At 37.9% G+C, this 27,555-nt stretch overlaps 1 protein-coding gene across 10 annotated transcripts in view; it reads right to left on the bottom strand.

Moving 5' to 3' along the window:
- CDIN1 (CDAN1 interacting nuclease 1) overlaps nt 1-24,549 on the bottom strand; it is a 246,658-nt gene extending 222,109 nt beyond the window's left edge. For 6 of the 10 annotated variants that reach the window (XR_013395314.1, XM_077938685.1, XM_077938687.1 and 3 more), the window contains exons 1-2: nt 24,212-24,549; nt 9,910-9,994 (exon numbers count right to left, since the gene is read on the bottom strand). Coding sequence is in view for 4 of the 10 variants with exons in the window: in XM_077938681.1 (XP_077794807.1) it covers nt 9,910-9,994; nt 24,212-24,312 (186 nt within the window). In the remaining 6 variants the exon portion in view is untranslated. The remainder of the gene's footprint in view (nt 1-9,909; nt 9,995-24,211) is intronic. The other 4 variants (XR_003731190.2, XM_015141816.3, XM_015141820.3 and 1 more) reach the window with 1 other exon arrangement.
- Between the last annotated feature and the right edge of the window lie 3,006 nt (nt 24,550-27,555).

The raw sequence follows: 27,555 nt of genomic DNA, 5'->3' as shown, positions 1-27,555 counted from the left end.
AAAGTATTATACACACTGACAATGATAGCGATTTCACTGCTAGAGTACAAAATAATAATATAGCTATTTAAAAGAAACGCATTTAGGAAAGAGGCATGAATTTAAGAAATCAGATTTGAAGTTTGAGAAAGTCTGACATAACTGTCATTAAACAGTAGTTAAATCTTAAACATAAAGCCATAAATTATGTCCTTCCTTACTTCCTTCTTCCTTCTGTCTTTCCGTTCTTTTTTAATGAAAGAGAAGCACAGGGGACAGGGGTCTAAATCCCCCTTTCTCTTTAAACCATGTGAATCTTAGATATTTTCTACGGTAGGAAACACAGTTCTTTGGCAGCTGATATATGTGGACACATAAACAAAAAGAAATACCGTAAAGCCATCTTAAACTAAGATATCGTGCGTGGTAAATCTATTAAGCAAAGAGCCTCTTATTATCACCACAATATGTTAAATATCATCATATATGCTTAAGTGCTTTTTCTTCATATATAAATTCTTTTGAAAACATAATTGGAATTTTACAAAATAGGGAAAAAGCTTTTTCTAAAGGAGTTTTACTATATTACTGTTAAGTAGCTATACTTTCTTCTGAGTGTATTAACTATATGTGGAAATACCTTTAAAAGGTCAGCTGAAATAATAATATAAAACTTCAAGTAATGAGACTATTTCAAAATTAGCATTCCAACTTGAATGAAACCAACAGGAGTTGATTACATTCTTATTGCTCTCCAAAAGTATTTTCATCTGATATTTACTTGAAAGTGTGTGTGTGTGTGTGTGTGTGTGTGTGTGTGTACCTTTTAAAAGTCATAGAAGAAAATTATGGAATTGACAATTTTTTTAGGTTTGCTGTTGGGTCTATATGGTAATCAAATTTAGAAAACTATAAATTACATTTAAATTTATTATCTACAAGCAATTAATTATTTTAAAAAAACAGCCAGGTGGCTTTCATTACATAAATTACTGTTAATGGCAGAGACCTCATGCTGCTACTGTATTTAGCATTTGCATGTGTCAAGTGCACATAGTGGTGTCTAACTCCTCTCCTCGGGGTGGAACCAAGCATTGAAGCAGAAGGCAAGCTGCCCCAAGTTTCAGATCACACCCGAACTAGTCCTTTCGGCCCCACATATTCCGAAGGGTTTAACATTTGTAGCAGAAAATCTGTCTTCCAATAACATTTTGTTGAAACAGCTTTAAAACCAGATATATAATTACTGATCATTAAATAGTGTTTACCTACACTTTAGTTACTTAAAGTCCTATCTCTATGATTTAAAGATTACCAAAAAAGGTTTAACGAATTTGCAGCAAACCAAGGCATCTATTAATGTCTCACAAATGCAGTTTTTAACATAATATTTAATGTTGCCTCCCTACCACAGGAACTGTGCTAAATAAATGGACAATAACTCTTTTTTCAGGGTTCTGTCTCTGTTTTACTTAGCCTTTTGTAGTGATTCTCTCAACTCTACAGTAGGTAGAAGTCCTTCCAAAGACAGGGAAGAATTTTACCTCTTTATTCTGAGAAAAAGCACGAGTTTCAATGATATAATAGGAGAATAGGAGCTTATAAGATACAGAAAGAAAAACAGAAAGAAAATAAAAATAAATAGCTAATAAGTTTCGTCCTATTTCAAACTCCATCTCAAATAGAGGGATAAATAAGTATCTCCAACCCCCTCCATCAGTACCACCAGGAAAAGGAGAACGTTTTACGAAAATGCTTTGTAAGCCATAGGATAAAATTCAAAAATTACTATAGTCTTCCTTTCTAAGCAAATAAAAAATGCTTTAAAATGTAACTGAAAATCCTAAATTGAGCTACCACTCTGGTATTCAAGGATTAACTGCCTAGTTAGATTATCTAACCCTTCACTTCTCTTCTTCCTCTAAGAAGTCTGCCTTATAAACCACCACTAGAGAGACGGGTAGCGGAATCTGCATTTGGGGAGCACAGAGAAAAGGCGGGCATAAAATAAGGGCCAGTAGTTAACGAAGGAGAGTCCGCACTTACTAAGTACAAGGATAAAGTAACAAGATAAACTTTTTCAGCTAAAAGAAGGAACTAATTTACTCACATTATCTTTAGCCAAAGTAATAATCCTGGAGAAGGAGCAGGATTTGTACATTTAGCACCAATGATGCTGCCATGGCTCAAAAACACAACTTGTCTTTAAGAATCACTTTAGAACCACTTTACCAGTTACACAAGAAAACCAGCTTCACAGTCACACCTTACATCTCACCAAAATACAGGGTGGCCACCAAGTCCAGAAATATAGACAAATACAATAAAGGATTTATTATTATTGAATTATACCATATGGCAAAATAATTATGTCTCCAGAATCTATGGTCACATCAGCCCCCTTATTTTTCAAACTTAATGATGCCTTTTGTCTCCATTCTCAAAAGTACCAAAGACACTGTGCCACACACTCTAAAAATACTTGCCAAAAGAGAAGTCCCAAAAGTGTTTTTGCTATCATTACAATGTGTCCCCAGCAGGAAACAGTATTCATCATAGCACTTTTAAAACTGTGAGTCATTAATTTATAGTTGCAATACATGTGAGGGAAAATCAAAGTTCGGTTATTGGAGGACATTAGAAAAGTTAGGCAGAAGACAAGACACAGGCGCTGATAGCCTGGCAGGCACAGGGCACACCACCAACCAAAACCATGAGCCCTTCTACTGGAGTGGCTGGAAGCGTTCGCCCTGAGCACACATGCCTAAGAATTCACAGTAAGTGAAATTCAAACTCTTTCCCTCTTACTATTACATAATCATCTTTCAACACCCTAACAAGATTTTTCATGTCTTCCTAATCCCAATTAGGAATCATAGTAGCTTTATCACCATGAATACAAAACAAAAATTGAGAGCTGCTATCGATAAAACCCTGAGTGTTTTGGTATATGGTGCAAGTTAATGATTCGGTGATGCCATGATCGGGTCATGTCCATGACGAATTTTCAGAGAGCAGCCTAGAAAAGTCAATCAGCACTGCTGTCTATTTTTATGATGCTGGAGGCAGTACAATGGTAGAGCTCACTGGCACTGTGTGCCAGGCAGGACACGAGGATTTTACTCATAGGGTTAGGAATTCCAGTCCCAGAGAAGGCCAAAAGCAAAGGTCTAATGTAGACAGTTAAGATAAAGCAGCCTAGCCTGAAGAGGAAGCTAAAAATGTTCTGCTTTGGAAACTGCCATATTTGTGACCTCATGGCAGACTGAGAAAACCAAAGAGCTCCAGAAATCACACAAGTAGTTAGTTCACTGGGGTTTTACAATGCCCTGTGGCTGCTCAGTAGGAAATCCCCTGAAAAAGAAGTTCATGAGGTTTAATAATAAGTGATCACCTCAGTAGGTCTAGTTTTGCAAAAATATCCATGCCAAAGACCACAGAGGTACCTGTTTGACATGGTCAAGGTTGGTAAGTATTACACTAGTCTTCATCTGAATCATGTAAGCTACAAGCCTAAGATTACAAAAAGAAAACAGGGGATAGAAAAAAGCCAAATCTCCAATCACAAATCTACCTTGATTCCAGCCACTAAAATTTCACATAAAGACCCCTTTTCAATCCAAGTTACCCCATGCTCAATGAGAGGACAGTTACACATGGTACCTAGTCTCAACCCCTAATTAAATCCCAGTTGGTAAAGTCATTCCCATTCTAAATGGGAACCAACTCCTCACACTGCAGAATGTTAGCACTGCACAATAATCCACAGTGACGGAAATGCTGAAAGGAATCTTTTACTTCTTTTTTTTTTTTTGATACCCCTACTTGGGACATCAAAACACTGTAGCATTACTTCCTAAAAATAATAGAAATTAGGTTGAATCACATGAAACAAATCTATTTACAAATCTATTCAAGAATAAAAGTCGGTAACTTAGAATTAACCATTGAAATAGGAAAAAACACAAATAAAAATGGATTGAGAAGTCCGTCTGCAAATGTTAGGATCCATTTCTTTTGTCCAGTTTTACATCAAAGTTTCATAAACTACTGAAAACTATACTTTGATGGAAAACATGACTCTATTACTAGTTCTCCTGCTGTAAACAGTCCCACAATTTATGTCTTTGACATGTGGCCACGGAGTTTTACACTGCCACCAAAGTACTCAGTCAATATACAAATTTCTACTAAACCAAGCCATAAACAAATCTTTAACTGAAAAGCTCTGTCTACTTGTTTATAATCTGTTACCTGGAAAAAAAGCAGAAGGTCTCTCCAGCCACCTAATCACCATATCAATGACACATGCCACAAGAGAGAAGCACTAGTTTATTTGATTGATCATGGTAGATAAACTCCAAATAACAGAGAAATTAACAAATGCTTGACATTTGCTCAACATCCATTATTCTGACACTGCTTTCAGAATTTCAAAGCCTGGGAGTATGCTTAATCAACATTCATATTCCCTCGTGAGCTACAGGCACCATATTGCACCCCGCCTTCATACTGATGAAAACTGCATATTGGCCATTTCCAAAATGTTCTGGGACTCCACACAGGGCCCCTTTTCTCTCTTGTTCCTGCTCTGCAGTTTTCTTTTAAACACTTCCAAGACAAAAGCATCTGCCAGTTTTTCTCTCTAGGGATGTATGCAAAATGAACTTAACAGTTTTAAGGCAGGAGTAACCCTCACATCTAAATTCATTCATAGGACAGAAAAGGGCCTAAGAGGCCTCTCCAGGGACAAAACCCTGCTGAAATTCTCCCCACACACAACAGTGGGAGCTTTATAAAATCTAAGTCCAGACAATTTCCAATTCAAATGCCCAACATAGCATGACCTTTGTCAGATCTCTGAGCCCAAGATGCACCCATGATTTTTTATTCTAACCAGCACAGACATTAGACAGGGCACTATTGCTAAGCAGGAGGTTCAATATTTGCATGCTCTTCTATTGTGAAAATGTAACAGTGACAGCACTGTGTCAAATTCTTTTCCCTCTAGAACTTTAACTCCATAGGAGAGGCATGGCTGACAGATGACTCCCCAACATCTGTGTTATGTACACTGCACAGCTGAGGAGCCCTGGATCACTGTCAGAACATCGTGGAGCTGACCTGCACCTTTCTTATGCCTTCTTCTTATCCCTGCCCCAACTCACAAATAAATAAATATCCATAATATAAACAGTGCAATTTTTAACAAAATATAAAGATGGCAAGACAGATTAACATAACTTATAGTCATTAGGCTGTTCACGTAGCAGCTCAACATATGTTGTATAAATGTCCTATACCGAATAATTTATCAGATCTGACACAGTGCACATCATATTGTTTTATTTAATACACTTACTAAAATTTCATGGATCAAGCATCACTTCTGAAAGCACTGAGAAAGCACTAGAAAATATTTATTCACCTCCCGTGATTTATTTTGATTACCCTTACAGCTAACATGATAAAGTGGAACTCACAAAATTACAAGGTTAAGGTTTACACAGCCATTGCTTCATATACTAAAATATAACAAATGGCTCCGTGTCTGTGTTATATTTTACTTTCATTTAGTGTTAAGTAGAACAGTAGACTAAGCACTTAGCTGCCTACTGAATATTTTAATATTTTTAAATAGGACTTAAATATCTTGGCCCAGAGAGTGGGAGCTTAAGTAACAATTTCAGGAAAGAATAGTAAGTCCTTTGTAGGGTACTAGTTAGAACAACACTGCCAAAAAAAAAAAAAAAATCAAGCATGCTTCAAAGTCATCATCTCCTCAAAAGAGATCACAAAATAAGCACGGGCCCACATCAGAAAGTTAGCAAGAATTCACTGAATGCATAAAAGAACACAATACTATGCTAGGCAATACAGCGTAGAGCTGGAAGATCAAATCACAGCAAAGCACACAGCTCCCATCCAAAGGATCTCACAATTAACTCAAATAGAAAGCAAAAAAGAGAAATGTATACATTCCAAATGAACAGGTAAAAGTAACTACAATGGCCAAAGCAAAAAAAAAAAAAAAAAAAAAAAACAAACTCACTAGAGCTAATATTCAAGAGACCAAAAAAAAAAAAAAAAGGATGAGGGAGGGACAGATGGGGAAAGGAAGGGCAGGAAAGGAGGGAGTGGAAAAGGGAGAGACGGACAGAAGGAAGGAGAGAGGAAAAGAGAAAGGGAGGAAGGGAGGGAAATAGATTAGACGTGGCACTTGAGATTCTTCACACTTGAGATTCTTTTTCATCACTTTTCTCCTAAAATGTTTTATCTGGGGGAAGGTCTCCAAGACAAGGAAAATGAAATGAAAAGAATGGTAAAAAGATCAGCCAGGGGAGAGGAGCTGAGAGCTTCAAAAGGCAAGGTCAACAGGGCTTTTCAAAACAAAAACAAAAACATGAATGCTTGTTGGCCTGATCATGTCTGGGAGAGCTATTAAAAACTTTATTGTATCAACTGCCTTAGGAAAGAATACTAAGCAAAAAATCTTTTGTTTCCAATGGACTATTTTTGTTTAAAATGTAGTAAAAGTGAGATGAGGACAAGACAAGGAAATTATCTTTTTTAATAACTAAGTCAGGTCAGGTGTGGTGGCTCACACCTGTAATCCAAGCACTTTGGGAGGCAGAGGTGGGTGGATCGTTTGAGTACAGGAGTTCAAGAGCAGACTGGGCAACATAGCAAAACCCTGTCTCTACTAAAAATACAAAAAATTAGCCAGGTGTAGTGGCACATGCCTGTAGTCCCAGCTACTTGGGAGCCTGAGGTGCCAGGATCACCCGAGCCCAGGAGGTCAAGGTTGCAGTGAGCTGAAATTGCACCACTGCACTCCAGCTTGGGCGACAGAGTGAGACTCGGTCTCAAAAAAATAATAATAAGTTTTATGTCCATTTGTGAGTGATAAATGAGAATTGTTCCCAAGCATCTACAAAATAATAATCTTCTCACAATAAAACACTCTCAGGCACCCAAAGAAGCTCCATATGTTTCAAGGTGTAGATACTACAATCCAGAAGCAAGGCATCAGCTTCTCAAAAACTTGACCTTACCATCATATCACAGGAGAACTGACAGTCAATGAGATACTTCGTGTGGAGTAAAGAAACCACAAAGCCATGTAATATTGTATTGCAAGTGAGGCAGCAGAGTGACTTTAGATGAATAACAGGTTATTGTAAAAATACTGAAGGTTCTATCATACTGCACCCTCAGAAAGGAAAGATAAAGACGATGAAGTCAAATAGAGTTCAATATCAAAAACAGTAAAGTTCCAATCTCCCAAAAGAAAAGAACTAAAAATAGGAAAATAATCTTGCTCAGTTTAATGCATGGTGATAATGGTACCTGGAAAATCCGAAGTACAGAATAATTTAACCCTTACAGCTTTATGTCTGAGCAACAAAACCACTATAGCCATAATGCAGGGTTTCTATGAAAGTGAGTGCCAGCATTAACAGATAGCCTTAAGAGTTGGGATGGTGGTAGAGAGGTTACGTATCAAAAAATTCAGTAAGAGGACATTGAGAGCACTGAAGAAAAGAACGAGTTTGAGCGTTGCAAATTCTTGCTGGGACCCCTATCATCACCATCACTCTGGCATTTTATTTCTAAACAAGAAATATATTTTACCTTTCTGAGATTATTTTCTGGTTACAAGCCAACCATTATGAACCTTTCAGTGAATCACTGAATAGGGCACTTAAAGGGATAAACAATTATAAAAATAACTCTGTCACAGGCGCATACATTTTATTTTATTTAGTGATGTAATAAGCTTAGGGGCATATATCAGGTCCAAAATGGTCTTGGTCATTAATTTAAGCAATAAATCATAGGTCTTGCCAACAATGACGGCAAACAGATGCTAACAAGGAAATGTATTATTTAATATTGCCATGTGTTATAAAAATGTAAGTGTGTTTAAGACATGTCTTAAATTTTTATAATAATATGCATTTAATACATTACTGTTTTGACACACGCAGGAATCAGATTTATAGGGCCCATTCCGTAGCCTCTTCTTCTGTGAACCTGAGAGCATATTCTGGGTTGTTTTTCTTGGGTTTTTTTTTTTTTTTTTTTTAAAAGAGGGGGAACCTGCAAAGTGCATGTTTGCAACTATCTAATTGGTTGTCTTGCTGTTTTGCAGTAAATAATGTCAGCATTGAAACTCATTAAAAAGAATGAATCTATGCACTTTGCCTGAATTTGAAAATAGAACATCTAAAAATCATAATTTTTAAAGAAACATTATAGCCTAAGAAATATATAAGAACATATTTTATATTAAGTTGGCAACTAATTTTTTTTACATTCATTTCGAACTGCTCGGCATGATACCAGGCAAAAACTACTTAATTAACACGTTTACAAGTAAAGGTCAATATTCAAAAATTTGGAAGTAACTAAGAAAAACTCCACTATATATCTTCATGCAGAAATTCTAAGAATCAAACAGTAGTATATCAAAACACAAAGTAACTTAAAATGGAGTCTTTCTATCCATAAATTTGGCACATTATGCCAAACCATAATATTCCCCATCTAATATTTCCTTTTAGAGCAGTAGGTTTCTATTCCTTTGCCAGCAGGTCAAATCCTCCTAGGGAGAGGGCTTGTGAGAAAAGGGAATTAGGAGCTAAAAAATTAATCCAAAACCTCTTTTAAAAAAAAAAAAATGAGCTTTTTTTTTTTTTTCACATCAACAAGATACTAACTCCACTAAACGTATTTTTTGTTAGTAATTATTTTGTTTGAGTTTCCTTTTCAATCAACTCTCCTAGCTGCCAGCATGGTCTTCCCCCTTTTTATTGTAGGCAAGGAGTTCATTCTTTAGAACACTTGAGGAAGCAGTGCTCGGAGTATGGAAACTAAATTTTCTTCATTAAATCTACTGAAGCAGATATTAAAAATGCATTTAATATACTGGCAATGGTCGGTGGGCACCGCTGACTGTGACAGGCCAGTTACTGATGATGTGCCGTCAGATGGCCTTCTCAGCAGGCGTCTGGGTCTCAGGCTGCTGAAGGACAGCAATATCTTCCCCTGTGTGTAAGCTCTATTCATCTCCCAAGTATTTACTAAATCACAGGCCTCTGCACACACAGCCCACGTTTTCAGCGTATGCTAACAAATGATGGATGGCCTCGTCAATTCGTTATGTCCTGAAAGCATGGTTTCCTGCCATTCCAATCATCAAACCTCAGCGCTTCAGAGCTGATCAGTCCCAGGGAATATATTTTGCAGGCTCCATTAAAAGAGTAGAAGTTCTTTCCATTACAGTCTCCGGTACTCTCCTCAACTATTTGTTGTTTCAACCAATTATTTGGGCAGAATATTCAATAGGTGTTCAGGTACTACAACATGGGCAGGTTTTTTCCTGATATTCATCAAGGTGTAATTTCTTTTATGACAAATCAGTGGAGGTATCTGAACATAAAATATTTGACAGAGAAATTCATGTTTTAAAACAATTTTCCTTCTAGATACCATGAGCAAAATCTTAAAAATATTGTATATCATCATATTATATTTATTGTTATATTATATTATAATGTAAGTGTATTAGCCAATGCACTTCAAAGGAACTTCCAAGGCAATAGCCATTCTGTAAATCATCTAATGCTTTTAAGACAATAATTCACACACATTCTCTTAATTATAATCTAGACAAAGGCACAAACTGCTTAAAAATTCTCCTGACAGTTCCAAAGTTAGATGACAAAAGTTCAACTTGTCAAAGAAAAAATATTCTTAAAAGAACATTTATTTTCAGTTCCAAGGTTATATATGTCAGTTGTCTTTTCCATAAGCCATAAGAACATTTTTTTCTCTATAGCTTATCTATGGAACAGAAAATAAATAAGAGCACAGTCATACCCTTTACTCAGAAACAGTAAACTTCATAAAAACAGATGAACTTACCACAACTAAACAGAAAGCTGAGCTTTGAGGAAATGGGGTGGTATTAAAGAGCCAAACAACTGCTATAAATAAGCTTCTTGAAATGCTAAAAAAAAAAAAAAAATTGTTTTAAGTGCCGGACTCCCATTTAGCCAATAGCCACATAGGCACCAATACACCTCCAGTCAGTGAAAGTTCCACCACACTGTCCTGCCATTCACCTCAACCTTAACCTCAAGATTAAGCTCATTTTTATTGCGCACAAAGGTCATCTGTATTAGGTCAAAATTCAAAGTCCCTTGTCAGAAAAGGTTGATATATTCCAACCTTTCCTTCTCCATGCATCAAATTTTTCATGGTAAAGTCATATTCAGCAGACAGTATATTCAGCAATTTATTGTGCCATTGTAATACAGTGCAGAATACAATCGTCCAAAAAGCTATCACATGAATAAAATATTTTTCATGACTCTGAACCAAATCTAGACTCCTTACACACCTCTAACAGAGGAAATAACACTAACCAAGTCTTGTTTCCATGCTTCAGAATAGTTATATGGCAAATAATTGTCCCTAAAATACAATCTATGGCATAATTATGTTTTTGCTTCCATAGGCTTTGGGAACAGGCAACTTTTTTTCAAAGCGTCACTGAAATTTTTAAGTGTTTTAATACTTTTAATACTTTTATTCAAATCTGGCCTAAGCAGTTTAACTGAAGTAGGTCTAAACCTGAAACCCTCTCTTTGATCTAGAACCTAGAGGAAGATAGGCTCTATGATACAATGAAAACTAAAGGAGAAAAATTACTGTCTTGCCCAATTCGTTACTATTACAATTATGTGATCAGCAGAACTGCAAAAATAAGATAAATTAAAGGAAAGATTTGAGGGCACCATTCTAGAATACATCATAATTAGTAAAACCCAAAGCCTTAAGGAATAATCAATCTATTATCTTTAAAGCGTGTATGCAACTCCTTTATGTTTACCACAAGGACTTTTCATAATCAGTATATTAGTTATGATGAATGGCTTCAAGATCATTTTTAAAACTCTCATTCTTCAAATGTGATTAATACCTATATTGAACACTAAAATCAGTGTTCACACTGACGTGATGATCTAGGGCATCCTATAAAATCTCCATGCCCTGGAAGACTTACACCTGAACTTACATATTTATTGGAGCCAAGCTACTTCCTGATAGAGCAGAGCCCTGAGTCTAAAACTGGTACTCACTCAAATATCTTTCATAAATGCATAAACCCCTTCTTACCAAGTTGAGACAAAAAAGTGAAAGAGCTTCCAGATATGAGTGGTTGCATTTGAAAAAAACAAGTAGACAAGAAAATACGTGGAAGGGGGTGGTTTTAGGCAAAATATTTTCAGTTCTAATATTCTGAGTCTAACTATCATATCCATAAATACCACTGCAACAAGCAACCATGAATAAGTAATGGTACCAATAATATAACAGCAGTAGCAACCAGTGTAGTATCAGGAACCATGCTAATCATTTTACATGTACTATCTTACTTCAAATTCAGAACAATTCCATTTTATAAATGAGGACTCTAAGGCACCAAAAAGTGAAGAAACTTACCAATTAGGTATCTTCCCTCTGTTTTTTTTTTTTTTATTGGAATAACTGCCAAATGAAAATGTAACATCTGAGCTTGAATTTTTCTAAAAATAATTTCTGACATGATAAATCTTCGGGTGTACCACCAGAGCATTTCTAAATTCGTAAGAAAGTAAAGAATCACTGTAATGTCCCTAAACTTCACTAATTTATCAATTTTAAAAGGGACTCATTTTTCTAAATGAGACATGTATACATGGCTTTAAAAAAAAAAAAATCAGGCAGCATTCTTTAGGCAAGTTCAATCAAATGTCCATTATGAATGTACCATAATACTTACAATATACTAGGTACTCCTAAGGCCCAAGACTAGAATTCCAGTTCCCATGCTAGCTACGGTAAGGGAAAAATAAGGAGAAAGCCCAACAATCACAAAGATCTTATAAGAATGAATGAGTTGCACATGGTAGTAGTGTGAGTCTCTTTCAGAAAAAAGGCTACAAAAATCAGAACAAATGGGGTTTAAAAACTTCTATAAAAGACATCCCTTGGAGCCATAATGTACAAAAGTCTCAGACTGGTGACAGAATGCAGTGGTGTGTGAGGTTTAACAATTGCCTTTGGTAGTGAGAGGTGGTGGGGCTGGAGAAGAGGGAAGCCCTGGTTGTACCATTTGCCAATTTCTGTGGTGTAAACACTCCCACTGTGGATGAATTTTAAGCTACCAATATGAGGTCGCGGTTTGTAGAGTCTGGAAAAGATGCTCACAATCAGCTCTCACGAGCTGGAAAGAGCACCAGCATCCATTGGCTGTAGGCCAAATTCAGCCCACAGACTTGTTCTGTTTGGCCAGGAAAATGTTGGCCCACACAGTGCTTTAAAAATTCAAACAAATTGACAACATTTAAAACTCAGGATATTTTATTTTTTCTTAAAAAAAAAAAAAAAGAATCAGATCTAGAGCTGCTTTCTAAAGAGTAGAAGGCCTGGCAGCACGAGGCCCACATTCCTGCATGGCACTGGATGGCTGGCATAAAGTGGCCGCTGCCTTGTCGGTACACACAACTGTACTTTCGCCTAGCTGCAATCCCAACCAGGTCAGCTTCATTTATTCACCTGTTATTGATACTTGTCTGGCCCCTAGAGGGATGGGAGTCTGTGATCTCTAATTTAAAAGCATGAATGGACAGTTTTGCATCCAGATGTGGAACTTTGGTCAAATCACTGGGTAGGACTCCTCCCTCAGTTTCTGCATCTGCAACATTAACAGATTTGACCAAACTTATCTCTAATCGCGATCTCGATCCAACACTGGCGTGCTTTGCAAGTCACTAAATCTGAACAATAAGAGAGGTATGCAGGTCCCTCCCGAGCAGCTTTTATGATCTGCATGTAGAGAGTTCCAAATGCGCCCACCAACATGCAAATAAAAAATTGAACATGTTATAAACTTGAGGTTAAATGTATTTTTATCTTTATATATTTTAGTTGCCTCAGAAAATGAGAATCTAGATAATTTTAACTTTGTCCATTAGGAAACAGCTATTTGTTACATACAGGTTGTTACATACAGGCGAATACAGGCCGGAAGAGTCTGTGGACTTTTTAACATTATACAAGGAAGAGTCTGCCTCATATTCCCAGTCCATTTACCACCTTAGCTAAATGGGGCTCGAAGTGTAAGTTAATTTCAAATTTTATTAGCTTTCCCTACCAATATTATCAGCAAAAACAAATAGCAGTGTAATATACCTTAAGTAAAGGATATCAGCTTGAGAGAACTGTAGACAGAAACAATATTTTTTTTAAAAAGTGCCTGTCTAACTTCATGTGTAAATGTAGAAGACACATTCAAATGACTCTTCAGCTCCCAGATCTCAACCACAAAAGAAGCCACTTACAAGAGTCCTATACACACCACATCATAAGCTACAGAATCATAGGAACATAAGGTGTGTCACAGGCATGAATGTCCAACCACAAAATCTTCACCCTGCATCTCTATTCATCCTAAAACATTCCTAGATGAAACAAAGTTCTATTTGAGAATAATCATAAATATCTATGACAGACACTGATTCATAAATGTGCTAAGTGTAAATCTGGATCATTCATACTAGGCTGAGCTGAGGATGTACAAGTCAGTTTGCTGGTAAGTGAGTTTAGCCAACACCAGCATCCCAAAGTTGAGTAGACCTTTCCCATCCTATATAGTGCTAACTGCAAACCTGGGGATTTTCAATAGTCTTAAATGATGAACCATGTAAATATCAACGTCTGCTATGCCTCCTATTTCATATAATAGAATAAACACAGGTTCAGAGTTTATGTCTCATCCTTTTTTGTTCCTGGAACAAATGACAAGTCTTAACTAACAGTGACTGAAAAATAATTAAAAATAGATATACGTTGGGGGAGGGGGGCAGTGATGATATACCAGGTATTTTAAGTCTTAGTCTTCGATATGACTACTACTTCCAGGACAACCTCAGAAAAAGACTGGGCTTCACACAGAATTGCCTCAATTAGCAGGGGCCGGTGTTTGGTCAGGGAAAGACCTAGTCCTTATATATTTCATTGAACAGCTATATTAAGAGATATGGACCTACCTTACTTTTTTTCCTCTACTTGAATTGCTTTGTTTCAAAATATTTATTCTCATAGTCTTGAAGTTATTGCTTTAAGTATAATAGCTTTAAATATTTTTTAGCAACTGAATCTTAGGATTTCAAACACATAAAAGAAATAGGTCCTGAGAAAATTTAACATTGTACTTTGGATGAAAAAACTGCAGAGCTCTCGTTATCTCAATGAGATCCCAGCTACTTAGGAGGTCACAGTTTGAACACCACAGTAGGTTAAAAAAACAAACAAACTTTTACTTGCTGTCAGGGAGCCAGAATGAATAGAAAAGATCACCCTTCAGCCAAGAGACGTAACTTGAAAATGGCAAGACATGTCGCTGTTCCTTGGCATGAAAGAAGCTTTGGCTTACGAGGAAGGACTACTGACTCTTCACTATATGTTTCATGAAGGGTAGGGATGGGAAGAGAGGAAAGAAAAGGTGAAGCAGGTATTAGTTCCTCAAAGTGGCTAGAACAGGGTTGGATTTGTGATCAGCATGTACCATCTTTCATACGTGGGTCACGGATTGGTCTACTCTAGCTTCAAACCCATGGACCAAACAATCCAGGATCTAGCTGTGTTCTGTTCCCCTAAGAAATGGAGAACTGTCATTCAGTTAGGAGTTTCACCCTAGCTGCTTAAATGTCTCCGCTGTATATACAGCTCACTGTTGGAGCAACTTGACAGCAGAATGGAGAAAGGAGAAACGTATCTTCAAGTATACATTTGAAAACATCTCCCTTCAATAAAAGACAATTGAAAATAACGAAACATTTACTCTTTACCTATATTCTACATGATCTTTATGCCAGCTCATGACTTCATACATTAAGGTCACTTTTCAGATTTAATCTACTAAAATATATATTGATTGTTTTGTTTCTAAGGAAAATTCAACCAATACAGCAAAACTGTACAAAATGTGTAATAAAAACAATGGCAAATTCAGTAAACTTTGTCAAAAGTTAAATAAAATATTATTAACCTATACTTCTATTGAACCTTTTTTTTTCCCCTAGACAAGTATATAATTTCTTCTTATTGCACAAGCAATCATTCTGATAAGGGTTATTACTTAGTACACTAAAGTTTGATGCCTGAATATAGATTTTTAAAATGAAGCCAATACTCTAATCACATGAAAATTTCCCCCAAAATTAATAAGAAATATAATTATAGCATGTGGATTCTTCTCAGAATAACATTATCTGAGGCTTTCTTCAACTACTCCTTTGCGAAGAATTCAAGCTCATATCCCTTTCTCAGCTACACAATCCAAAGATGCACAAATATCTAATAAAAGCTCAACGCTTCTTTTAGAAATTAAAGGGGTCATATACTAACATAATAACCTTTCAGAAGAGTCTTTAAAGCTAAGCTACAATGTAGCACCAAAGTAAAAAAATATATATATAGAGAAAAAAATTTTAAAAGATTACTAAAGAAAACACAAGAAATAATCATACTCTTTTCTTAGACATTCCTACCTAGTCCAATGATCAATACAGAAATAACCCTAGATATCTTTCCTGGGTATACGAATATTAATTTTAAAAATCATGTAAATTAATTATATTTCTATGGCAAAACCATCAGTAGAATTTCCAGTTTGATAAAAGCCTTTCTCTCTCTTTCTGAGCTATTCTTACTTATTATTCTGGAACTCAGGTCCACCACAACATTATGAGAAGCATAGAAAATTGACCACAAACTGAGAATCAACTTTCATTTCAATTGAGAGAAACAAGGCCAATAGGAATAGTATTTCAATTAAGTACACCAAGCCCTACAGTATTAATTATGCATTGTAATGCTCCCTCGTTCTTAAAAATCAGTGAATCTAGGTTTAAAAGGCTTTTTAAGTGTCATTATATATTACTGTGAAATACTTTAAGCAAGTTTCTGTTAACTATACAATATTCAACTGATAATCAAATCTTATGTGTTCAGCCATACAACTGTTCCATATAAACATTTTCATTTTCTGTAAATCTGTTGCCCTTTGTCTCAAAGCAAAACTGTGTTTTATGTTTCAAAAGGTTACTACGCAGACATTTCTTCTACTGTACATCAGCTACCTTCTAACAAAAATCCTATTTACCTTTCATTAAAAACTTACAGAGAGCTCTACACTGTGTGCTGTTTTACATGCCTTATTTCACTTCACCCTCACCACAGCCTCAAGGAACTGAACAAGAGACAACAGAGTGAGAATGAGATTCTGGAGCCTGACTCTACTTGTGTACGACATCCTGCTTCCTCCACTTCCTAGCCGTCGGACTTCACCTCTCCTTTTACAGATGAGACAACTGGGACTCAGATAAAAAGAGATAGAGCCAAGTCATTTCTCAGGAGCAAACTGTTACTAGGAAGCAAGAAGAATGGAATAGAAGACTCCCTCTGGAAAAAGGAGGCATCTTAAAATGGATCAGGGATTGGGGGCGGGAGGGATTGTTCAGAAAAGACAACCATAACCAATTGCACACCAATTAAACCAACCCACCTAAGTAAGTGGAAGAGCCAAGTAAAACTGTGGTGCTTGTCCCAAGCAAGTTTTGTTAGCTACTCCACTCCTTACCAGACTGGACTCCTAAGTTCACCACCAAGAACCACTAAGTTCCACAATGTACACAGCACAATACACAATAGGGCCAGCTTTAACTCGTTTTCTGGTAAAGAGAGAGAGGTGAGGATTTCAAGAAGATGACTAAGTACATTGGTTTAAGCACAGGATGACCAGCCAGACAAGTTTTTACCTATTACTTTTGAGATCTTACCAGGAATAGGAATTTAAAGCACGTCATATGAGTGAATGGTTGCCTATGTCAGGATCTAAGAGTGGGAAGACACTAGGAGACATGGGCCAAGAGAGATAAAAAACCATGCTTCAAAGTGTGGAAAACACCATTAGAAAAACCTAAGCCAGGATCTCTAAGGGCAAAGATATACCAAAATGATACAGACATCTATCTGTTTAGCAATTTATGGTATCAAGAGTTTGATTTACAATTCATTAGTACAGCCACTAAATAACTAATATATGGTAAGGGAACTCAAGGAAAAATTAAAACTTGTGCCAGGGGGCTTGGTCTACTAGCAAAATAATTCACAACAAGGTATATCCTACGTATTGTAATCCTAAGAATGCTACTTAACCATATCTGAACTATTCAACTAATTCTTTGGCTTCTAGTATTCTATAGCTATTGGATGTGTCTTACACTAGTTTCCTCAGACTCCAAGCTATCCAAAATTAGTTACTACATTACCTTATCTATTTTGTTTTGTTTTATTTTGTTTTCAGAAATGGGGACCTGCTATGTTGCCCATGCTGGAGTACAGTGGTTATTCACAGGCATAATTACAGTGCACTATAACTTCAAAACCCTGAGCTCAAGTGATCCTCACATCTCAGCCTCCTGAATAACTAGAACTACAGGTGCCTGGCTCTTTTGTTGTTATTGCTGTTGCTGTTTGTTGTTGCTGTTTTAATACCCAAATAGTGCCACAAACATAGTGAGCACACTATTATAGACCACATGCTAATAAGTGGTGAAAAACTCTATAAATACCAATGAAAATCATCAGCTAATTGTAGGGCAGATCGTTTCACATAAAATGGCAGCAGTGGATGACACTGGTTAAATGAATATTCTGGTGAGAGAAATAGAGAATCACCATTAGGCAAACACCAGTAATAACTGCTTCACAAAAAAGTCAATGGATGCTAAAATGAATAGGAAAAAGGGTGATGAGAAACAAGAAATCTGCATAGTCTCAAAGTATATCTCCACACGGCATTTATTAAAAGGAAAAATAGTAACTTTACAGTGCAGTTGTAATAATTAAGAAAAAAAAAAAACTCAAAGGTAATCCCACACCAAGGAAACTGTGGAGTGTCTCAAAATGAAGAATTAGGGACGAGGTACTAGAAGATTCTAGGAGCTGGAACTAGTCATGAGGTGGTCCTACTAGATATTGGTCAGACTTTGTCAACTAGGCAGTTTCTGGAACAGAGTTTATGAGTATGGGTTGAGCACATGAGGCTTAACAAGCTCGTGATAAAAGAGTTCAGGTTTAGTCAGTAATTGTAGCTTGGTCAGGTGGAGCCTGTTTCGTGAGTCATAGTGCAAGTTTGCAACTTATGGCTATATTTCCACTCTCAAGTAATACATATGTAAGACTCTATAGTGAAACGTACTAGTTCTACTGTACATTTTCAATTTTTCTTCTTGTCCTTATGAAGCAATGCCAATGTCATATGTCGCAAAATTATCTTCCTATCATAAAACACTGTTAGCTTTATTTGTTGATTATAAAGCTATTAAAGAGCTTCAGAATTTTAAAAATAATAATAATAATAGTAACATCAGAACTACCAGCTTCTGAGCACAAATCAAGGCAGACACCGCCTTAATCAGGTGAATAAGGTTAATGTCTCCAATAATAAGACATATGAAGTCCCAGACCCTGATGTAACGCACTAAGTAGGCCACACCATCACTTCCAAGGTACTCTTGCCAAAAGTGTTTACCCTCAGTCTAATAATGAGAAAACAAATATCAACAGAAATGAAAGGACATTCTATAAAATTCACCAGTACTCTTCCAAAGTGTCAAAATCATAAAAGACAAAGAAATAGTAAGAAACTGTCACAGACTGCAAATGACTTAAGACATTACAATTAAATCCAACGTGTGGTTCTAGAAAAGGGACATCAGTGAAAAAAAGGCAAAGTTCAAAAAATGTGTCTGTAGATTAACAATATTGCATTAAAATTAACTTACTGATTTTGACAATCATACCATGGTAATGTTAACATTACGAGAAGCTGGGTGAAGGGTATATGAGAATTCTCTGTCATATTTCTGCAACTCTTCTGTAAGTTTAAAATTATCCCAAAAAAATCTCCCAAAAGTAACATATAATCAAATACATATGGAGTGCTTGGCCAGGAAATTATAATGTAAAACATAACCTTATAAGTAACAGCTGATTGGACTAGGGGCTTCTAAGAATGTCCACAAGAAAGATTAGAAAATGTCAATCAATAAACGTGTCCTCAGCAAGTACTCAAATGCAGTATATCCTATGTTTTAGGTGCCAAAGGGCCCATTACAGAAAGTGTTCAAATAACATTATTTTGTTCAACATTATTTTGTTATAAAGTTGATGAGAATTTTTAAAAAATGATTCCTAGGTGGGGACTGTCTGTGTGGAGTTTGCACGTGCTCCTGACGTCTGCGTGAACTTTCTCCCAGTACCCTGGTTTCCTTCCGCATCTCAATGACGTGCGTGTTAGCAGAACTGGGATGTCTAAATGGTCCCAGTGTGAGTATGGGAGTGTGTGTGAGTGTGTCCCGTGCTGGGATGGCTTCATACCTTGCAGCCTGAGCCGCCAGAGGCCACTCACAATCCTAAACTGGAATAAGCGGGTTGGTAAATAAATGCATGAATAAGTGAATAAATGCATGAATACAAATTACTGTAAAACAAAAATTCATAAATCTATGATAATCATACATACAAATGACAATAAAGATGCGGTACACAAGTGCTTAGCAAGCTCACCACATTTGTTATTATTTGCTTTTTGTGTTTTGTTTTTAGAGACAGGGTCTAACTCTTATGGCTCAGGCTGGACTGCAGTGGCACGTTCCTAACTCACGGCAGCCTCAAACTCCCAGGCTTAAGCAATCTTCTCACCTCAGCATCCTGAGCTGCTGGGACTACAGGCATGTGCCATCACAGCTGGCTAATTTTTTAATTTTTTTGTAGAGACAGGGTCTCGCTCTGTTGAACAGGCTATTGTTTGCTTTTGAACACATGGTGGTAAGAGGTGCTTCTCACAAATTTCACTTTGCAAAGACATACTCTCAGATTTAACCCACCACCACTATGACCACCATCACTCACTGATTCACCAAAAATTGGGTAAATAATTATCTTGTTTAAGCTCACGTTAATTTCAGTGTTTAATATTAGATGTGTTTTGGGTCTTTATTTACAAGTTTGGTGATGCTATTATGACCAGAAATATGCTACAGGAACTTAATTCTTGTTTATAACAATTAGCATATGGTGAAATTGCTCTCATTACACATTGTTTCACTTGAAGTTGCAGTCTCCAAAGCCCTACTGAAGACATTAAATGATGACTTACTATACGGTAAAACTGTAGAAACGAACAGAACAGAATGAGGGTGAACTTTGGAGTTGTAAGATATCACAGATCACCAAATCCTACTCCTTCCTTTTAAAGTGAAGGATTCTGAGAGTGAGTAAAACATAGGGACTTGAAAAGACATAATTTTGTAACTTCAGTGAAAACAAGCCATGAAGAAGTGAGGCCATCCCAGAATTCAGAGTAAGAGGAAAAATTAAGCTGGAGAAAAAATTAAGCTACATCTTCACCTCTCAGCATTTACTACACTAAATTTCAGCCAGAAAGATTTAAAAATTCAGAATAAAAAACAAAGTCATAAAGAATCTAAAAGAAAATTTAGGTGAAATATTCTTTTCTTTCATATATTAGGATAGAAAAGAACTTCCGAAGTATAAAGGCAAAAATGTCAGAAAAAAAAAGCATACATTGAAAAGTTAACCACATCCAAAGCAGAACAGTATTTAAAATCAAACACTCAGAAAATATATGCAACAAATATGGCATATATAGGACCAACGTCCTGAACATATGCAGATCAATAAGTAATAAATCAATAAACAATAACAACGAACATGCCAACAGAAAATTAGGCAAAGAATACCAAATAGGTATTTCAAAAGAAAATTAAATGGTCAAAAAAAATTTGCAAAAAGGTACAATCTATAATAATTTTTAAAATGCTAACTACAAGATTGATTGATTGAACATATTCTTGATTGAACATATTAAAGATTAAATAATGACTCCCCTCCATACTGGAAAAGTTGCAGAGACAGACACTCCCATGCTCTGCTAGTAAAAGGACTAGTACAATTTTTTTAAATTTGTCAATATACATCAAAACCCTTGAAAACATAATTATCCTTTGCTTTGAATTAGCTATTGATTGTCAAAGTGTCGCTGTGGACTTAGAGTCCCTGAGACCCTCTCACAGGTCTCCAGGGTCAACACCACTCTTTTTATAAAAATAGCAAGACATTATTTGCCTTTTGCTCTATATTCACATTTGGACTTACGGTACAAAAACGATGGTGGGTGAAACTGCCAGCTCCTGAGCATAAATCAAGGCACCAATCAAGGCACCATAACTGTACTAGTGGTCACTGTATTTACTGCCACACAGGTGCAGGAAAAAAACAAAAACAAAAGACTTTCACTTAAGTTTATTCACTTATTAATTGCATTAAATCTCAACCCTTGAATATATAACCTTTTAACATTCTGTATGACTGGAGTAAATACAAAGCACATATACTTCTTATCAAAGTATGATGGTTGACTCCCAGGAAAGCACTTGTATGATTGTTTGAGAGCTGAACTAGCTACTTTTCTATGGAACACCATTTTTACTTGAATGAATGATAACCAAGTACGATTATTCAGATTTAAGTATCTGGCAGACATTTTCTCAAAAATAAACAACGTGAGCCTGTCATTTCAAGGAAAACAACTGATAGCATTTGTTGTTAATGATAAAATTTGAGCTTTCAAGGGAAAATTCACATACTGGAATGCTCATATCCATCACCACAAGCTTGACAGCTTCAAATCTTACAGACTTCTGCTAAGATTAGAGATGATATTAACAAATGTAATTTTTTGATACTGTACAATGAAAGGTGACAACATTTGGAAGATCTGCATAACTCATAAGCAACATTTTACAAAGGAATAATGCATGATAACAAATCAGGCATGGGTAAAAGATCCATTCAAAGTTCAAAATAGGCCAATGGATTATCATATAGTAAGGTAACAATCACCTTGATATGGTGATTCACCCACCTCGGCCTCTGCAGTAGCTGTGTCTGGGTCTAAAGGCACATGCCACCACACCCAGCTACTTTTCTGGATTTTTATTAGAGACAGGGTTTTGCTATGTTGCCCAGTCTGATCTTGAACTCCTGGCCTCAAGCGATCCTCCCGTCTTGGCCTCCCAAAGCACTGGGATTACAGGCGTGAGCCACCACACCCACCCCTAAATAGCTCTTTAATCCCCTCTTTTGTGGATTAGTAGTTCAGCTCTCTCTAAATAAACTTTCCTGTGGAAGGAGAGTTAGTTATTTATTCCCTGTATGGCATTTGGGAGAAGTGAAAAAGATTTGAGTATATCATGAATAAGAAAGAAAAGAGCATAAGAGAATACGCCAGACAGCATGGTGTCCCACAGGAAGAGAACCTTTCATAAGTGTTGATAAAGGCCGGGCGCGGTGGCTCAAGCCTGTAATCCCAGCACTTTGGGAGGCCGAGACGGGCGGATCACGAGGTCAGGAGATCGAGACCATCCTGGCTAACCCGGGGAAACCCCGTCTCTACTAAAAAATACAAAAAACTAGCCGGGCGAGGTGGCGGGAGCCTGTAGTCCCAGCTACTCGGGAGGCTGAGGCAGGAGAATGGCGTGAACCCGGGAGGCGGAGCTTGCAGTGAGCAGAGATCTCGCCACCGCACTTCAGCCTGGGCGACAGAGCGAGACTCCCTCTCAAAAAAAAAAAAAAAAAAGTGTTGATAAAGTAACAGACACTTACTTATTATGTAGACAAGGTATTTGCTAGAGAAAAGAAAGAAAAAGAGAAAAAGACGGAGAGGAAGAGAAAGAAAAGCAAAATTGCAAGTGATTGCACACATAGTGAGAGGAGAATATCAAAATGTATGCTTTCTCTTAAAAGTGCCCAGAAAAATCTACCTATTCCCTTGGCTGACTAGTCTTTACTCATTTCACTGTTCATGTGCAGAACTGGCAAGAGTTAATGACAGAAAATTAAATTATATGTCAATTTTGTTCCTTCTTAGCAAGTCTGATAAAATACTAAAAGCTATAAAGGGATAAATATTGCCCTAAATCAAATCTGGATAATATTGGAAAGAGACTCCTTCATTTTACAGACTGGGAAAACCAAGTCCTTCAAAAAGTGAAGTCATAACAGAACTCAAATTTATGCTTCAATTTGTACTTTAATACGTATTATCCAATAACCTCTCTTTCCTCAAGAAATTACTTCTGTGGTGATGTTTGCTTGGGGGCTGAATACGTCAAGGATGGGGAAGCTCTCCATTAGGGATAACCATGCTCAGCGCCACAAAACTAAACGGTACAGGTTTGGATTTGGTTTTTCATTAGGAAAAAAAGTTTTAAAAAAAATTATCTGCTTTTTAACACAACATAAATACAGTGACCTGGTTGCCCTCAACTGGTTCCTCATGTAATGTTTGGGTCTCAGTTTCCACTTCACTAAAATTAGAAATCTATATCATTCCCAAAGTCCTTTCTTAGAAAGTTGGATAATTCTAAAATCGCTGAAAAAAGAAGTGTTTGGGGGAGGACGGAAGTATGAAATACACCTGGAATGTGTGTATATATAATATATATGGAGAAACTTCAGATCTGGTTGTTCAAATGGCCAAAGACCCAAGAGCGGAATCCCTGGGGTACCCTGCTCTCTGATTGGATTGAGAGCCCTTGAGGTCACTTAATTCCACAGTCAACAATACAAGCCACAGTCAAACAGTATGAAGCCGCTTTACCCCTATACTCCCTTGTTTGTTTCCAGTGGCCAATTGAAAAGGGTTCTCCATTTCCTCCTTTCGAATCTACAATTCATATTCCCAGCCATCATTCATTCCTAGTATCTGTCAATTAACCTCTGGTCATTTATGAAGCACCTACTATGTGCACCCATCACCTAGCACATACCACGTCTTCTATAAATGTCTGTTGACTTGAATTTAATTGCAAGGCCTTGGGAGGCTGCCATGCACTCATCGTTAAGAGTTTTGTGCGGAAGGCGAGTGAAAGAAGAAACCATTTTTCGCCAACCTTGACCTCCTAACGCCTGACACTGGTGTTCCTCCCCACTAATGTGTGACACGTGGTTCCCAAGCGCTGCCTGGGCGGCCCAGGCACTGCTGCTGCAGGCAAAGGGCTGTGAGAGGGGAGAGATGGACACTTACCTGGGAAACCTCTGCTTCAGCTTCCTCAGGCTCTGCCTGGTGGGCGGCACAGACACTAGGCACTGGGCTATCTCCTCGTACTGAGCTTTGGTCAGTATCATGTTGGGCCAGGGACCAGGAGGTGACGGGAACAAGGAAAAAACACCCTGGGGCTCGAGTAGCCTTGGTGCCGAGGGATGAGGGATAGGCAAACAGCGGCACAGGCCCGGGTCCTCGCCTGCTTGGTTTGCCCCAATCCCCCCTGAAACACACCCCTAGCTGCAAAAGCGGGGCGGAGACTCGCCCGCTCTCAAGCTCCACCGGCACCTCCGCGGCGGGGGCGGGCTGTACACCCGAGTGCTCGTGCTTGGCTTACTGAGCAGCCGCAGTGGGTGCGGCCGAAGGCAACTAGCCGCCATGTCAGTTAAGGGCAAACCAACCAGGAAGTAGCAGCCACCCTTGGAAAGGCGCCGCGCCAGAGTTTCAGCGGGCAAATAGGTATCCCAGGCATCACCCACCTGGGATCAAAGGATCAACAAGGAATGCTTTGTACTCTCGCAATTACTAGAAGCCAGGGCGGCCTGACGCACAGACGAGGAGGCAGGTCTCATGAGTGCCCCGCGATCCTTCAGCGAGAGCCCCCGAAAGCCCCTGCCCGAGCGCGCGATTTGAATACACTTCCTAACGCGCCAGTTTGAGCGCTCCTCGGAGTGGAGACCGGCCTGCCGAGAAACCACGTCTTCACTCCACCAAGTCTGTCGTGGGTCGAGCAGGAAAACTCACTAGGGTCGCTGTAAACATAGTTTAGCTTGTGTTGAGGAAGTCCTACAACTTCTGTACATCGCGTGGAAGGCAATTTTGTCCTTGAGAAGCAGACTTGAAACAAATCCGACGTCATCAAACAGCCGGCAGTAAAGAATGTCACTTTCACTCCTTGCAGTGAGCTGCTTAAGGACTAAAATCGCATCTTATTGTCTTTGTAATCCAATTCTCAGAAAATAGTAGGCGCTCAATAAATATTTGGAGTAATGAGCCAATCTTTTTTTGTTTTCCATACATATTATGAATGGATCTCGGTTGTCCTAAAGCGATTTATTGGGATATCAGTCCCTCCTGTAATCTCTTTTCTAAAATCTCTTTGGTTCTTAGAAGGTCGTGTGTTGTGTTTCTCTTCTGATTTCAACAAGTTAAGCAAATGAAAGCAAAGGTGCTTAGACTTTAGAGAACCTGTAAGTGGTTTAAAATTTTTCGCCTGGATTAATGCCTGGGTTGGAAGTTTTAGATACACCTCCTTGAATAAATTCCTGAATCCATCGAAGCCTCATTTCTTTTGTCTGTAAAACTGATTTAATTCATGGGGGTGTTTTATCTGTGTATGTTTGATTTAGAGATGGGGTCTTACTCTGTCGCCCAGGCTGGAGTGCGGTGGCTCCATCATGGCTCTCTGCACCCTCGAACTCCTGGGCTCCAGCAATCTTCCCACCTCAGCCTCCCGAGTAGTTGGGACTACAGGCACATGCCACTACACCTGGCTAATTTTAAAAATTTTCTCTGGAGATGAAGTCTCCCTCTATTGACCAGGCTGGTCTCAAAACTCCTGACCGGAAGTGGTGCTCCAGCCTCTACCTCCCACAGTGCTAGGATTACAGGCATGAGCCACTTGGCCCGAGCATGGGCTGTTTTTAAGATTAATAGGCGAATACAAATACAAGATCACATAACGTGCTGTCTAGAAGATAGTCTATGTGAAATATTAGGTTGGTGCAAAAGTAACTGCAGTTTTGGCTATAAATAAATAGACTAAGTAAGACTACTTGATAAAAATGGACAGGGTGTTTACTAGGTATTGTTTTACAGGCTCCCCATGCACAGACTCGCTTAATCCTCATAACTTCCTGCGAGGCAGGTACTATTGCTATTATCTTCCTCTTCCCTTTTGTACAGAGTGAATAAACAAAGACATAAAAAGGTTAAGGAACTTCTAGAGGTCATGAGGATAAGTAGCAGTAGTAAGATTTAAACTCCTGAAATTTGGTGCCAGCGTCAGTGCTCTTGCCAACTTTCAGTAATGCTTAATTACTACATCAAACAGTCACACTGTCTTAAGCCAAAGGTTAAGGATTTTTTTTTTTAAAGGGAATATTGTACATTTCAAAGAATCTTTTAGCCTGGGTTTTTAAAAACTTTACTACTTTTAACTTTCTGAGGTATCTCAAAGTCCGATACCAACAGTGGATCCTGAACTGAACAACCAGAGTTTTTCCTGAATATTTACATCAGAATGTTTTCTTCCCATATGCTTTGCATCTAGCTCTGATTGTGTGACATTAGTACATAACTATTTATTTATGGCAGCGTGGCCTGGAGTTGCCACCTGGCTAGTTTGTTGCTGACCCTGCCATGACTTTTACATGAAAGCTAGCTGACGATAAGCAGACACCACTTGATCCTCATTCCTTTCCCCTTCCCAACTTTACTCTTTCCTTCACAGCCATCAGATTTTTATAGAAAACATCAGTTCAAGGATGTTTGCACCAGTTATGTTTTTAATTTTTTTATTTCTTCTAAAACAAAAAGAAAAAAAAGGGACACATGTGCACAACGTACAGGTTTGTTACGTAGGTATACACGTGCCATGGTGGTTTGCTGCACCTATTGACTCATCCTCTAAGTTCCCTCCCCTCACCCCCCACCCCCCCAACAGGCCCTGGTGGGTTACACCAGTTATTTTTATAGCAGCTCTTCTCTCTGGCTCTTGTCCTGTATTCACCATCACAACCCTTCAGTAAAATGCCAGGGTTGTTTTTCTGTTTTTATTTTTAACATGTTGGCAGTTTATAATTTTGACCCAAATCCAGTAGATTGTTTAGAATTAGTGCTGGGAAAAAAACCACAGTTATGTTGCTGTTTTCACTGGCAGTGACAGTAATGTTGTTTATTAGGCACAAAATAGAAGCAAAAAAAGCAGAAATTTCTAGTTGTTGTTTAGGTTTGTTTTTTTTTTCTTGTAATGTAAAATGGCTAGAATAAGCTGATTATTCCTCTAAGGCATCTTTTCTCCCTCCCTTAGCCTCCTCCAGCTTGCTGCCATCTCTCATCATACCCCATGCCCCTCATCTACTGCTGTTACTTCTTCTAGAGCTGCCTCTCCACTCCTGAAGTTCCCCACTGTTTCTTAGTCAGCCAGCAATACCATTTCCCCACTAAATGGTGTAGAATCATGAAATGAAAACACAAAACTAAAAACCCAAAGAACTGGCTACCTGTTTCAAATCAGCCATAAAATGTGTGGCCTTTAGCAACTGATAGCCTAATTCTGAATGTCGTCAGTGGGAGAAAGAATCTAAAAATATGGAAAAGGTAGA

Source organism: Macaca mulatta, chromosome 7 (assembly GCF_049350105.2).
Source record: "Macaca mulatta isolate MMU2019108-1 chromosome 7, T2T-MMU8v2.0, whole genome shotgun sequence".
Classification (NCBI taxonomy): domain Eukaryota; kingdom Metazoa; phylum Chordata; class Mammalia; order Primates; family Cercopithecidae; genus Macaca; species Macaca mulatta.
Note: the sequence above shows the minus strand (reverse complement) of the source record. Positions and strands in the feature narration are given on the sequence as shown.